At 65.9% G+C, this 15,608-nt stretch overlaps 1 protein-coding gene across 3 annotated transcripts in view; it reads right to left on the bottom strand.

The window, feature by feature from the left end:
- PRDM16 (PR/SET domain 16) overlaps positions 1–15,273 on the bottom strand; it is a 266,524-nt gene extending 251,251 nt beyond the window's left edge. For all 3 annotated transcript variants that reach the window (XM_081145608.1, XM_081145610.1, XM_081145609.1), the window contains exon 1: positions 15,052–15,273. In XM_081145608.1, the coding sequence (XP_081001734.1) occupies positions 15,052–15,088 (37 nt within the window). In that variant the 5' untranslated portion in view covers positions 15,089–15,273. The remainder of the gene's footprint in view (positions 1–15,051) is intronic.
- Positions 15,274–15,608: the final 335 nt, after the last annotated feature.

Here is a 15,608-nt window from a genome sequence, read left to right as displayed (position 1 = left end):
TGTGCTCAGGTGCCACCTGGAATTACATCTGAGAGGCTCAGAGGTAGGTCCTGGGCACCAGCCCCCAGAGCAGTAAGCTATGCCCATGTCCACTGGCCAATGTTCAAGTGAGCTGGGGATGGAGCAGGCAGGACAAAGGGCCTGGGTGCTCAGTGCAGTCCAATGCCCGCAGCTGGCATCAGCAGCGGGAGCTATGCGGGCCCACCTGGCGCCTCTAACCAGGGACCCCCAGCTCCCAAATGCAGCTCGAAAACAGCACCAGGAGCCACCAGCCTCTCCACCTCCCTCCCTGTGCCGTCGGGTCCACGGGGCCTGGCATCTGAGATTCACGGAGGATACCCCCGAGCAGCCCGGCCTGGGAAGCGAGAGGCTGCCCTTTGTGTCTGAGGCAGGCGGGAGCCCCAGGTAAGGCACCGGCGGACTCGGCCTGGACTCGAATTCCCACCGGCAAGGGCAGAAAGGACGGTGCCTCTCGGGCTCAGATGTCCTGGGCCAGTGGCCTCCACTCTGGGGCTGCACCTCAAATTTCGGCGACAGCCGGTGGTAGCAGAAAGCAGCCTGCTTTATCTGAGGCCCCGTGAGCTCTATACGGCGTGGCCCCTGGCCCCCGGAATTCCACGCCTCCCAGGGGGCAGATAATCCCACGGAGGGCCTCCTGCCAGGGCCCAGGACCGTGCAGAGTGCTTTCTCAGCGCCGAGCGCTTCTGATCCCGGGCAGCTCCACTCAGGAATCTCCTTACCGGGCCCCAGGGTTCAGATCGAATGTCCCTGTGAAAGGGCCAGACGGGACCCCGTGCCCGGCCCCTGGGTCTGCACGACACTAGATCCAGCCCGTCCTGCCTGTGCTTTCGGAGGCCACTGCCTGGCCCACCCCAGGAGGCTGGCTGACACCCAGGGCCCACTGGACCCTTCCTCCCTCAGGGAGCCCCTGGCCGGGCTTGGACTCTGCTGTCCCAGCTCCCTGCCCTCTCGCTCCACAGCCTGTGGGACCAGGAGACCCAGCAACAGCTCCCCAAACGTGGGCCCCCGTCCCCTTCACATGTGCTCCGGCCCTGTCTGTGCGTCCGTCTCCTCAGTCACCCAACACTAAAACCAGAGTGTGGTTCATGGCATCGTGGGTGTACACAGAGCACCCTGCACGTGTGTGTACATGTGTGTACATGTGTGTATGCATGTTACACATACACACTGCCCTGTGTATACGTGTGCACTATGTGTGTGTGTTGTGCACATGTGTGACTTTTACATGTGTGCATGTGTGGGCATGCATGTGTGTGCGTTGTGTGTGTGTGTGTGTGTGTGTGACACGTATACACATGTGTAAGAGTGTGCCCATGCATGTGCTCCTGTGTGGATGTGTGTGTCACATGCATATACTGGCTACAGAAGCCCCAGTATCCTGTAGTTCCCTGAGGGAGCCCTAAGATGTCCCCTGGGTGACATCAAGGACACTCAGAATGGCAGCTGGACAACCACAGGGCGAAGAGAAACAGCTTCCCTTTCAGCTGTGGGACCTGCCACTCGGCACCCCCAAGTCCCCTGAACAAAACTAAGCAAGACGCCCCAGAAGGGCCCACTGCCCAGGGCTGGCTCCGTTGCTGGTGCTTGTAGGGTGGGCTGGGCAGAAGCTCACCGGCCCCAGTGGGTGGAGCCCGAACCCAGTGCAGGTGCCGCCCAGGCCGCAGACCGCACACCGCCCAGGGCCCCCGGACAGCCACCGGCCCTCCATGCGCGGGCGCAGCCCCTCGGACGGGCACCTGTGCCCACGGCCAGTGCAGGCCTGAGAAGATGGACCCATGTTGCTCTGAATTGCTTGCTCTCTTCTCATCAAAATATTGTCCCCACGAGCTTTTAAATCTGGAGGCTACACAGCCACATGCAAATCTGCTTCAGCCAAGTCCCAGAAAATTCCAGAAACCCAAAACAGCTGCTCACAGTGACAGCCTCGGTCCTACAGACAGCAACAGCCATCACCACACCGCGGTCAAGCGCCCCCAGTACATCCCTCCAGCCACCACTTCTCCCTGAAGCCCAGCCTCTCCCCGTGTCCCATCCGAGCCCGTCAGAAATGGTGAGCAAGGGGCCAGGGTGAGCACCCTGTCCTGGAGCAGAGGGGAGAGAAAGCGGGGTCCGCGGACAACAGGTTACACGGGTGCTCGCCCCCACTGCACACAGATCTCATTGTATGTCCTGACCACCCCCGGGTGCCCTCAGGACAGGGGGGTGGAGGTGCCCGCCCCAGCTCCCATGGCTGGGAGGGAGCAGAGGCGGAGCTGGACGCACATGGGGATAAAGGCCCCCACCCTGCGGGCCAGCCTGAGGGTCCCTGGGAGGGAGCTCGTGACAGAGGCCAACAGCCCTGCTCTGTCCTGACCCAGCAGAGCCTGGGCGCTGGCGTGTGTCCCCCAACCTCTGCCCCGACAGGGGTGAAGGAGGCTTCCTGGGGGCCCCATCTCCACCCTCGGCCATGGGCCTCCTCAGCAAGATGAGGTCCTGCCCTCTCAGGTCCCCTGCTTATCTGCAGCTCTCCCTCTGTCTCAGCCTTGGCCAAGGGTGACCCCAGATTGAGGTGGGGCCATGGTCCCTCTGACACCAGTCGAGCTGGCCTTGAGATGCTCTGAGGGACCTGCAGGGGAACTGCCTGCTCCTGAAGATCTCGGGGAGCAGAAAATCTCCCCTTGGGGGCCCTAGGCTTCCACCCTGCTCCCCAACACTCCCTGGCCACCTTCCCTCTTTGTTAGGTGACACAGGAGCCCAAAGGCCAGCCGTCCACCTTGGGTGCCAACACTCACTGGGTAGGCGGGACCCATAGGTCCCTGTGGTTTGGTCCAAGGTTGGCTAAGGTGATGAAGCCACTCATCCCACTTGGAATTTGGGGAGTATGGACCAAGAGCCCATGGGTGCAGGCCAGCAGCCCGGGGGCTCGGCTCCATCACCTGCCACCCTGCCCGCCAACCCCGCACCCCGAGGGCCTCTGCCTGTGGGCCGGGAGAGAGGGAGGGTCTTGCTCGGTTTTGTTTTTATAAATTCTGTGAGCGTCAAAGGCTTCAAGGAGGGAAGTCAGGGTAACACTGGCCCTGAGGTGGCCTCCCACCGCAAGGGCCCTGTGGCCAGGCTGTGCCCGCTTGCTGGTGATCACGGCCCATGATGGGAGCCAGCCTGGGCTCACGTTTTCCCAGGAGGCCCCGATCCGTCCCGGAGGCCCCAACGCCCTTCAGAACCCCCTGCAGGCCTCGCTGAGCCGTCCGCCGGCCACGTCCCTGCGCCCCTCCACCGCCGGCCCGCAGGTGAGGCCAGGCATTATTCCACCCGGCCATCAAGAACCCGGAGCCCTTTGTCAGAAAACCCGAGGCCACATTCTTCCCCGCTCGCCTCTCCCTCCCTCTGCGCCAGAGTCTGTGGGTCAAAGAGGGGGACTCCTGAGGGGCCGCCGGGGCCCGGCCGCCGAATGGGCTTCTCGCCCTCGCCGTGGTCATCCGCGCCCCTCCCCTTTGAACGAGGGTAGTCTGTCAGGATTGCAGGCAACCTAAAACCCAGGGTAAAGAGAGAACTTGGAGCAAAGAAAGATTCCTTATCCGGGCTGCCAGCCTGGGGACCGGCGGGGCGGCCGAGATGGGCCCGCAGCAGCCCGGCCCTAATTAGCAGATGAGATTCAATAGCACACAGCAGCTTTGAGCTGCTTTATCTAACCTTTGGAAGGTAAGATTAACACCTCCGATGGAGGGAAAGTTAAGACCAGGGGCCCCCACGCTTTGCGATTCTGATTCTGAGCCGTGAAACGAGAGCCCCCCTTGGGCCGGCGATCTGCCCCCTGATTTCTGAGGGCTCTTTCTTTCCACTGGTTTTTTCCAGCCCTTTTGTTCCTAAGGACACTCGGCCAAACGTGCAGCCGCTAAAACTCCACCCCCTCCATGGCACACGTGCTCACACACACACACACACACACGCGTGCTCACACACCACGAGCTCCCTGAACACGGCGAGAGTCTGGGTACAGGGGGCCGGGACCCCCATCCCGCCACCCGGCTTCTCATCGGAGACGCCAGGGCTCCGTGGGCCCCGTGGAAGTCTCCCGCCGCCCCAGGGTGACTTGTTGCCGCTTGGGTTTCACGTGCCCCGGGAGGAGCCTCGGACCCCAATCCCCGGCCCAGTGACGGGCCACTCGGAAGGGGCGCTGGCCGGCCGAGCGAAGTCTGCCTTCGGTTGGGCCGCTTGGGGCAGGCAGGTGCCACAGCCACACGGGGCCAGCCGGCAGGGTCACGAAGTGAACGCTGACAGACGCGAGGACGCCACCCCACATATCTGAGCGGGTCTTGTTTTAAGAAATCAAGTCAAACCACTTCCGGGGGAAAAACGGACCTGTCCCCGACGGGTCTCCTCCCGCTAATGCGATAGATAAATAATCAGCTGCATAGTCGGGCTGTGTCGCGAAATAAAAGGACGGCCCAGTGGGCCGGGGGAGAGAAGCGAGGCAGACGAGGGACGGAGCCCGGCTGGCACCCCCGGCGTCCCCGGCAGCATTTGTGTTCTGTCCGTCACTAGCCCTACGCGCGGCCCCGGCGGGAACTGAATACCTCATTCAGAGAGGTACTCACAGGCGTGTTATTGCAATTTAATATTTTCGCACACAGTCACATCATTATCTCGCAACCTGACACCGGCCGCATAATTCCGTCATTTTTCAAGAGGGCCCGATTTTTCTAAATGTGAGCGCTGGGCCCAGGATTATCTAAACAGCCCCTCTCGTCTTTGTTTCTCCTCGGGGGTCACAAATGTGCAGAAAAGTGCTCGCGGGCCGCCCACCCTCCACCTTTGAACTCCAGTCTCTTCTCCCCGCAGGGCCAGCTGCAGACGGCCCGGGGCGGCGGGGCTCAGGCGCCGCGGGCCGCCCGGCGGTGTGGAGGGCGGCGAGGCCAAGGGGCTCCTTCGCAAAAAGCACCGGCGTTCAGGGACCGAGAATGTCACTGACGAAACGCAAAAGCCCGAGGGTCAGTCTCCGACGTAAGCCCCAAGCGTGCACGCACACACTCGTGAGAACAGGCAGAGCACATGCACACACGTGGACACGCCTGCACGCTCGCTGAAGCCATCCCGCCGCACTGACTGGGCGAAGGGCCGTGTTTCTCTCGAGCGGCGTAGGCTCCGGCCCACAGAACACTCCCCGTTTTCAAGCTGCTCAGGAATGCACCGGCGTCTCCGGGAGCGAGAGCCGAGCCGGGGTCCATCCGCAAGGAAAGCCAGGACTCCTGGGGGGGTCAAGCAGGTGGCATGGGACAGTGGCAGGCATGCCCCGAGCTGGCGCTGTGGCCTAAAGCAGCTCAGTGTTTCCAGAGCCAGAGACACCCTGTGGGTCATAAGCTCCTTCCTCCAGCCCCACGGTGGCTCCTCCACCCAGAAGCAGCCCCAGGACCACCCGGCATTGAACCCTGACGCCACCTGCATGCTCAGGACGGGGCCAGCGGGCAGCACGTGGGGTCAGGAGGGACCAGCAGCCCCTTCTGAATTTGGGGGCTGGAAATGGCTGTTGGCTCCACCCCAGAGAGATCGCTTTCCGGGGACTGAGGAAGGAACCGTCTGTGTGGGGACTTTCGGCCTCTGGGGCAGTGGCCTCATTCTGGACCCTCACGAGGAAGCGTCGCCTGAGGGCACAGAAGTGCCAGGAAGTGGGGGGCCCCTGAGCTACTGGGGGGGGATGAGGACTGACGCCCAGCACTGTGCCCAGAGCCCGGGGGGCCCCCCGGCGAGCCCCGTTCCCAGTCTGCGTTAAATTCTCTGAAGCGGGAGTAACAGCCCAGGGAGCCGATACGAAGGTCTGAGCGTGTGAAACGCAGGCCCTTCCCCTGGTCAGGAAGCGGGAGGGGCGGTGAAGTTATTAGGTAAATCCGCGGGTCCGCGGGGTAACGCCGCCAGCTTCAGAGCACGGACACGGCCTAGCCCGTGTCACAGGAAGGGGCGCCCGGCACGCCCAGTGCCAGTCCTCACGCGTCCACCCGGGCATCTTCTTCCTGGGCCGAAATGTTGGCGGTGCCCTGCCCGCCCGAGGGGCCGGGGGACGACTGCGTTTGAGCCACTGGATTTAAAGGGGGGGGGCTCATAGAAACTGAGACAGCGAGGGGCAGACCTCCTCTCCAGCTTCCTCCCGCCCGCCCCTGCCCATGGCCTTTCTCATTTGAGATAAAGCAGTTAGTTGAGGGTCTGGCGACGCCCCCACCAACATCAGGGCCAGGCCAGGGGTGCAGAGAGCTGGCTGTCCCCAAGGGGCTGAGGCTGAGGGGCCTGCTGGGCTGAGTCTGGCTTTGTTCCCTTCCCAACAGTTTGGACACGACACGGAGGCCCGGACTCCAGGAAAGGCATCTGCTGGTCAGTGAGGGTCAAAGGCTCTCTCGGGCATGTGCGAACCCCCAGACCCACCACACTGGCCATGTCTCAGGGCCCCACGCACAGTAGGCCCACGGATGACGCGCTGGGCTCCAGGGGCAGAGACGAAGGGACAGATGGACTCCATCCGCCCCAGCAACAGATGACCCCCAAGCCCTGCGGGAACAGGGAGGCCTCTGATAAGAAGGAGCTGGCAGATGCCAACAGCTGTTTAAACCCTGGAGACAGATGTCAGCATGGAAAAGGCCCCGCGGAGCTGATGGGCCAGGGAGGCGGCAGGAGGGAGCCACTGGCCTTTGAGCTCGGCGAGCACCTGGCTGCAGGTCGGAGGGGCCGAAACCAACCGGAGACCTGCCTCCCCAGTGTGAAAATGACATCCCGAGCTAAGGATTGTGTGAGCCATCCGGTAGGGATCCAGGGCCCTTTGCCGAGCTGGCACAGCGTGAGTGGCAGGGTTTTATGATGCTGAAGCCGGGCAGCTGCAGCCAGAACACGGCTGGTGGTCTGTGCCCCCCTCCTGGCCTGAACGGCCCTCGCAGGGCCCCCTGATGGCCCCCATGGAGGTCAAGTTCGGGAGGCTGAGGCCCACAAAGCAGGTTCCCACGAAGGCCAAGGACACAAAACTGAAACCCGGTTCCAAGTCCGGAGAAGCAGCGAGTCAGGTGAACGCCCTAAGCTGACTGGAGCCGAAGCACCTGCCATTCTGAGCCCCCGCCCCTGCCCCGGGCCCTCACCTTCTGGGCAAGACACTCAGCAAACACTATGCTGGACCTTCCAGACCCTTCACGTGGTCATCCCTGCGGGAGGTGGGCAGTGGAAGTGCACGAGACTCCAACACTCACGTGTTCACACGCGGCAACACGCCAACCGAGCTACAACTCACCCAGTCCTCCCAAACGCCTCCCTCTCCCTGGCTTCGCAGGGGCCGCTGGTGGCCGTGGCACGGGGGCCCAGCAGTGTGGCGCACAGGGGCAACGTCGGCGCAAAAGCGGTCCCACGTGAGGGCCACGGCAGGGGCCCACAGGAGGCCTGGAGAGCCGCGCCCAGGGCACCCAGGGCCAGGACATGATACCTGCACGAAGCGTTCAGCTTTGCTACTCCTTCTAAGGTAGGAAGGAGACAAGGTCGCGTCTTTCTCGACTCGGCAGCTCATCAAATGGAAAGCAAACCACAGGCCCAAGGACCCACCCTGGGCACGGGGAGGTCACGCCAGGAGGGCCTGGTCCTCAGAGCCAGGGAGCTCCCTGTCCGGCCACCCCCCTGGGAAGCAGGAGGGAGCTTCAGGCCCAAAGACAGTGAGCCACCCAGTGTCCCACCATCACCGAGCATTGAAATCCGTGGGTCAAAGGGAGAAACTCAGGTCCCACTGAAATCTATCCAGGTGAGTCAGGAGGCTGAGAGGCGGGGCAAAGGGATAGTCCTTCATTCGGCCACAAATGACCAAGGACATTTCTGGGAGTCCCCTAGGAAACCCCTGGGGAGAACTGCTGGTAAAACAGCAGCCCTGGTCCCAGGCCTCAGACCAAGCCATGGAGGGCTCTGCTTCCTGTTCGTGCCGTGGGCACTACCTGGGGGTGGAGATGGGGGTACAGCCCCTAGAAGCCCCCCAAGGTGCCTGCACTGGCACAGCGGCAGCAGGGACGGAGGCTGGGCCCCTTCACAGCAGAAGGGTTCCCTGTCCACCTCCACACTGGGGACAGGCCAGCAGCCTCCCTGCAGGGGCTTCAGCAGCACAACTGTGGTCTCCCCACGGCACGTCTCAGAACAAGGAGCCAGACTGCGCTATGCCCGGCACCCCCTCCCCGCGGGCCCCGCTACATCCCGGGGGGGTGAGGAGCCAGCACCTCCATCCCCTGCCTCACGGGCCACAGTCAGCTCAGGCTAGGCCGGGGCCTTGGCGGGTGACGCTGATCCCAACACACACGCAGGGGCACACCCTCCAAACCGCCCTCCCCGGCCTGCGGGCTGCAGGCTCACACCCACCCGAGGAGCAGCGTGTCTCGTGGGTTCCTAACCGGGGTGATCCTGCAGCATCCTCGGGGCGCACTCAGAAAGCAGGTGTCGGTCGCTGGCTCTCTGGCTTCCCCAAGCCGGGCCGGGGCAGCAGAGGTGAGCACAGCAAAGGAGGCTGCTCAGGTCCCCAGGCTGGGCCAGGGAACACCGTCTATGGGAGGTTCTGCCCCCAGGCTGGGAAGGCCCTGCGTGTTTACGGAGCCCCCTCCCACCTGAGGGCCAGAGGGAAAGCTGGGTGCACTCGGGGCCCCTCAGCACCAGCCTCTCGGGTCCCCGCCGACCCCAGGTGTATTTCAGACGCCTCGGACACTGCACCAGAGGGTCCAGCTCAAGGACAGAGTCGGGCCAGAGTGAAAATGGGACCCAGGCTCACCGGGGTTGTGTGAAGACAGCCTCCCCCGTGTCTGCCCTGAAAGATGGGGGTTCGGGGTTGGAACGGCACAGGCGTCAGGATGTGAAATGTGTGCGGATAACACGGAGCCTCCGTTAGAGGAGATGAAATATTCACCAGGACCCAGCCACGTTTTCAAATGATTATAAATTATTTTAACAGTGCATTTGCAAAGGGTTATAAAAACAGCCATAATATATTTTTTTCCTTAGATTCTAGAATTACCAGTGTGACAGCTAATGCAATAATGATTTGTTTCAAATGCCAGTGTTTAAGCTGCATAAAGCTGATTTTATACATTTTTCCAGTAGGCCGCATTGTAGTTAATGAAATTAAACACACCAATCGCATTTGTCCCCGGGGGACGAAGAACTGAACACACCACCGGTTTATTTTTTTATTAAAATAAATTGCAGCCGGCAAGATGGACTAATTGCACACAGAATTGAAAAAGAAACATTCCATTGATATAATTAAGCCAATTTTCATGGACATAAATAGTTATAGTGGATATAAAATAAGCAAAGCCTTCACCAGAATCTGACTTCCCTCCCTTTTTTTGCCCAGAATGTTAACTATTAAACAAATATGTATCTCGGGGCACGGTGCTCCTATCTGTGAGCTCCGGGGCATCAGCCCTCAGTCTCGGGAGAGGCCGACGAGGCGGGCAGCCAGGGCACCTCCAGACCACGGAGGACTTGACCGTGAAGCCCCGAGAGCACTGTGGTCAGAGCGGAGAAGAGGCCACGTCTCCACTGCCCTGGGCCCACAAGAGCGAGCCCGAAAGGCCGCCCTGGCCCTGGCTGTAGCCTAGGAGGTGCCTGGACTTGAGGATCAGCGGTGGGTCCAGGCTGGACGGGTGACCACAGCTCTAGTCCCCCCTCTTCCCCCTCTCAGGTCCATCTCTCTCTGACTGCCGAGGGCGGGCCAGCGGCCGGGATTACTTGCCTCCAGGTTTGGGTTGGGGGTGGGAGGGTGGGAGGGCGAGCAATCCATTCCTTCACCTCCTGCACTTGCTCAGGCAAAGGCACAGGAGGGGAGGGGTTTCGGGCAAGTGGTCAGCACTTCCCACTCCTCTGCACCTGTCCCTGGAAGAGGACAGGCAGAGCTAGGCCTGGAGAGGTGGTGGTGGCCCTGCCGAGGGGGGCAGGCCTCCAGGCAGCCCAGACCTGGGGGAAGGAAGAGCCCAGCCCGGGGGAGGCCGGGTGCCCAGGCGGTGAGCACACTGATGTCTTATCTGCTTTTTAAGAACAGACCTGTCACAAGCTGAGCGCCGGCCTCGGGAAAACGCTGGAAGCCGAACACATTAAAAATAAATCCCGCGGAAATACCTGCAGTCTGCCGCTGGGGGAGGGGGTGCTGACTAAGAAACCCAGGAGGGCTTTCTTTAAGTGACATCAGTTTCGGCTGTAACTGGCTGTGCGACCTGCGAGGGCTACCCGACCGCTCCATGTCTGTGCCTTGGGTCTCTTGGCACCTACAAGCGGTGCCAGCTACCCACACTGCGCCCTTCTCAGGGTCAGGGGACGGGGGGGAATGGGGGCCACGTCTCCCACGTGGGCCACCGAAGCCTCTAAAGCCACGGGCGAGGGGCAGGGGCAGGGGCTCAGGCTGCCTCTGGCTCTCGGCCTCCCCAGCAGACAGGTGTGCGGAGCGAAGGCGCAGGGCCCCCGGGAGCCACCTCCCAGAAGCTGTGCCAGCCGGGCTGGGGCCCAGGGAGGCGGGGCCGGTTCCGGAAAGCCTGAGCCCACCCTCCACCTCGGTCCCCCCACCCCGGAACCGTGCCCCCCTCCCTTCACTGCCCCCAATTTAGACTCAGGCTCCCCACCCGCGGGTCTCTCTGCACATGGGTCCCCGCAGTGACTGCAAATAGGCTCCGGGTCTGCCACCCGCGGAGTCTAGGCCGGGGTCAAGAGTTGGGGTTCAGGGGCGCAGAACCTGTCTGTCCAGGAAGTTAAGAGGCAAAGACCCTTGGGGGCCAGACCCGGGCCCAGGAGGAGGGCTCTGCGCTCCCGGGTCTCGGGTCAAGGGCGTCCGGGCGCAGCTGCCGCCGGGAACCTGCGGTGCCCACGGGCCTCGGCTCGCTCCGTAGTCGCGGTAACTTTGAGCGCGGGGAACCGGGGGCCGCTGCGCCCGCCGGGCCCGGGGCTCCTGGGCTCCCGGGCTCCCAGGCCCCGCGCCCACATGGAGCCCCCGCGCGCCCCGCACCCGCCGCGAGGCGCGGGGCTCCGTGCGCTGCGGGCAGCTTCTCTGTCACCGGGACGGCGCCCCGGCCGCCGGGCCCTTGTCCTTTCGCCCCGGCGACAGGAGCCGTCGCGCCCAAGACGTTCCCCGGGTTTGATTCACAACCTGATAAATTGTATTGAGCGCTCTTTGAAATTTTTAAACGAAATTCCTCCAAAGATTTTTAATCCTGGATAATTTTTGTTGAAACTCTAATTATGCGTCACCTTAATCACCAGCCCCAGCCCCCCGAGGATCTCTAATTGCCTCCTAATTGAATAAAACAGAGGGCTAATCGCGCCCAAAGTGGCCCAGAGAGCGGCCCCCCTCCCCTAGGGGCCCCGTGGGGGAGCCCCCACCCCGGCCCCACCGCCAGCACCTGGCCTCTCCCAGAAACCGGGACCAGGTCCCCCGCCCCACGCTCTGCCCCGAGGGGGACGCAGGGTGCACGGGGCCGGCCGCCGGGGCCCAGCCTGTACCTGCTCTGCCAGAGGAGCGGCGGGCGGCCGGCGGCTTCTGCGCCCGGGGACCCTGGGAAGCAGCGGTGCCCGTCCAGAGGGAGGCTGCCCGCGGCTCGCTCCACGGACTGGACTTGGCAGCCCCCGCCCTCCCCCTGCAGCCCTCCGGCCACGGCACACCCGCCAGCCCAGGGCGAAGGGGGAGCCTGCGGGCCTGTGCGCCCGCGGGGCACCTGGCCTTGGCCGCGGGCCCGGCACCCGCCCCTCCGCCTCGGCCTCCGCGTTTTCGCCCGAAGCGGGGTAGCCGCTCCACTCCCGCCGGTCGCTCGCTGGCGCCCTGGCCCTACCAGGCGGCCAAACAACAGGAGGCTGCCGCCGTCCTGGCTCCCGGGAGAGGACCGGTGGCCGGGCGGACCCACCGACCTACCCTGCCTGAGGGAGGGAGACGGGCAGGGCCGGCAGGGCGCAGCCAGGCCTGTTTCGGGCGGACGGGGAACAGGCTGGGACTCAGCCCCCGGCCCGGTCCCCCCAACGTGTCGCACACACATCACCTCGCACGCGGGAGACGCACCAAGTGCTCCTTTAGTGGGGGCAGCGGCCCCCACCCAGCCCAGGGGCTGGGCGGCCGCCACTCCGAGGACAGCATCCCCACAACTGCGTCTAGGATCCTGGCCTCCGTCACCTCCACGCGGACCAGGCCCTGGCTGGCACTGGCTCTGGCCATCCTTCCCTGCCCAGAGGTCGGGTGGGAGGCACTGGCTGTGCCGACCCCCCCCCACCTGCCCACTACAGAAGCGGAAACATAGAGCTTTCGTCGGGCATTTCGGTCTTAAAGGAGAGCGGGACAGTCCCATTTCCCTGGCCAACACCGCCCGGGTCTGCGAGGGAAGCCTGGACCCTTCCTGTCCTCGCTCTGCTCCCTGCCTCCAAGACGCAGATTGGGGGGGGGGGGGGGTTACCAGCAGCTGAACTGCAGCCCCAGCCTGGACACCCCATTCGCCTCTGCCCTTGGAAAGCTCAGCTCAGGGTCCCCAGTGGGGCCCCCCAAGGTGCTACCGGCTCAGCCAGCAGGCAGGCCCAGTGGGAGAGTCCCCCTGACCCCGGGTCCTGGAAAAACACAGACGCAGCCCCCCCGAAGCTCTGTGTCAGGGAGCACGCCCACTGACCTGGCCTGGCCGTCCTTCCCTGCCCAGCACATGGCTGCAGGCACAGCCCAGCCCCGCACACTGGCCTGGCAACCGTGACCTCTCCCCTCAGACCCAGCCCCTGACCCTGGCTGGGATGTGGCCTGAAGGGGGAGGTTCTCTCGGAGGCACCGCAGCTGCCCTCGGCCTCAGAGCCAGGTAATGGAGTCAGGTCCCCGGGGACGTCCACATCTGCTTAAAATATTGTCCACTGGAATTAAATTCCTCAGTGAGCCCTGTGCTCCGTGTCGGGGAGGGAGGAGCGGCCACATTTCTGTGCCCGCCTGGGCCACCTTCTTGGGGGTGGCTCGGGGCAGCTGTCCCAGCTACTGGAGCCCGAGAGGGAGGGTTTCCCAGTGCCGGCCCTGGCGCGGGCTCCAGCTGGGCCCAGGCCTGACAGATCTGCTCAGGGGCTTTTTCTCACCAAGGACTCCCACGTAAAGAGGAGCTGCGCACTGCCCAAGCCCTGGTCATGTTCCCGGGCCTCGGGCTAGGCTGGGGGACAGGGACAGGGTCAGGCCTTGCTAAGGACCTGAAGGGCAGCCTTCCCCACCTGCTGGGGTGGAGCAGGCCGAGCGCTGAGAACCAGAGCAGCGGCCAGACTGCCTGCCTGCCTGCCGGGGCTGGGAGGTTTCCGGGCGCCTCTCGCTTACAGCGAAGGCCAGGAAAAGGCGGCCACCTTCCACCTTCCCGCTCCAGCTGTGGGCCCTTCCTCGGAGAGAGCCTGACCCAGGTGGCCAGCAGCCTAGGGCTGAGCCTCTCGAGTGGGCCCGGGGCAGACGCACACAGACCCCAACACGCACAGGAACCGCACACCCCCCACGCCCACAGGGAGGCAGGTAGCCCCGTAACCGCGGAGCCAGCAGAGAAATGGGGGCCTTGTCCCCGCCAAGAGGGGCCAGAGGTCGAGGGAGGCCGGGCGGCCAGGGGAGGCGGAGGCCGGGAGCCGGGCCGAGGCGCCGGCTGGGAAGGGGCGCTTCCAGCAGGGCCCCGGCGGCAGCCTCGGGGTCCAGGGGCGCCCCGCACGAGCTGGGAGCTGCTTTTCCCTGGCAGCCGCTGCCCCGCCGAGCTGGGCCAGAACCGAACCCGAGCACGGAGCCGCTTCCGAAAACTGTCGCGAGTGCCGTGCCCGCCAGGCTCACACTGGGGGTCGGGCCGCGCGCGGCCGGAGAGGCCTGGCCGGGCGGGTCGGCGCGGAGAGCGCGCGGCGCGGGGCGGGGGCGCGCGGGGGGCCGGGGCAGCGGCCGGGCGGCCTTTCCGCCCGCGGGCGGCGCGGGGCGGCGGGGGCGGGAGGCGCGGGTCCCACCCCGCGCGCGGCGCTCGCCGCTTCGCTGCAGCCGGGCAGGGCCGGGGCTGCGGGAGCCGCGCTCTCCGGCCTCGCGGCGCCGCTGCCCCACCTGCCCGCCTCCCGGGCCCGGGGCCTGGCGGCCGGTGGCGCCCCGGCTGGGGCGCGGAGGGCGCACGGGCGGCCCCGGGCGGCGGCCACCCGGAGGCGAGGACCCGGAGGCGGCGGGGCCGAGCGCGCGGAGCCCGGGGCGCAGCCGGAGCCGGAGCGAAAGAGAAAGTAAGGCCCGGGCCGGGCGGTCTCGCCGGGGCAGCGCTGTCCCCTCCGGCCTCGCGGTGCACGGGCGCGGGGGGGGCCGCGGGCGCGGGCGCGGGCGGCGGGCGGCCCGGGGGGACCCTCCTGCCCCGCGCGGGGCACGGCGCGGGCGGCGCGGTCCGGGAGCAGCGCCCTGCGCCGCGCGGGGCGCCGGTCGGGAGTGAACTTCGCGGCCGCGGCTCCGAGCCCCGGGAAGCGTCTCCATTTTGCTCCCCAAGTGGCCGCGCCCCGGGAGCCGGGGGGCGCCGGCCCGCGCCCCCTCCTCCGCCCCCTCCCGGCCCGGGGTCCCCCGCTCCGGGCCGGCCGCGGGCGCCCACGGCGGTGCTCTAGCGCCCACTATTCCACGAGCCCGGGATAGGACCCGGGCGGGACCCGGAGCCCCTCGGGGAGGGAGCGCGGCGCGGGCGCGCGAGCCGCGAGGAAAAGTTGCCGTCCCCTGTCGTCAACTTTTCGTTAACTTTCGCTTTTTGCTCCCCGCCGCCGCCGGCCCTCCCCCCGCCCCCCTCCCCGGCCCCCACCGCGCGCCTCGGGTTCCCGGGCCCCAGCGCCGGGCGAGGGGGGGGAGGGGGTTCGGCGGGGAGGGGGCCGGCGCCTTCGGGGAGCGCGCGCCCCGGCGCCCCAGCCCCGCGCCCGGCCCGGCCGCCCCGGGGCGCGCGAGGCGGAGCAGCCCCAGCGCCGCGCCGCCGACTCGGGGGGCCGGGAGCCCCGGGCGCGCCGGCCGCGCCCCGACGCGCACCCCTGGCCCGGCCGCCGGGCCCCGCGCCCCGGGCCGGGGGCGCGGCGCGGCGGGGCCGGGAGACTTACTTTTGGCTAGCTTCCGCGCCCTCGCCTTGGATCGCATGGTGCCGGCGCGCGGAGCCCCGCTCCTGCTCCCTGAGTCCAGAAGCGGCCGCACACTATCTTCATCGCCCCAGCATTGTCAGTTTGGACACCTTCGCACATGCGCACAGAGCGCTCAATCTGACACCCCTCGCCGGGGCCAAAAAAACTTTGCCATGTATTCATCATCCTCATCGGCGCGGGATTGGGGGGCTCCCCGGCCGTCCCGGCCGCGCCGCGCGCCGCGCTCCCCCCGCCCCTTCCCCACCCCCTCGCGCGCCGCGCGGGCTGGCCCTTTAAGAGAACACCCCGGGCTCGCGCTCCCGCCCGGGGCCCGCACCCCGGACACTTTAAAAGGACCCAGGTGGCCCCGGAGGCGAGGCGACTCCCCCGCCCGCCCGCCCGCCCCGCGCGCGCGCCCCGCGCCTCGGCCCTCGCGGCTCCCTCGCGCCGGGGCCGCCGCGCGCCGGCCGTTCGGACGCGGGTCCGGCGGGCGTTTCTCGCATTTTTTTTGGTGCCGATTCCACAGCTTCGCGTCCGCC

The sequence above is a fragment of the Miniopterus schreibersii genome (assembly GCF_964146895.1).
Source record: "Miniopterus schreibersii genome assembly, chromosome: 8".
In the NCBI taxonomy this organism is placed as follows: domain Eukaryota; kingdom Metazoa; phylum Chordata; class Mammalia; order Chiroptera; family Miniopteridae; genus Miniopterus; species Miniopterus schreibersii.
This window is presented reverse-complemented; position numbering and strand designations above follow the sequence as displayed.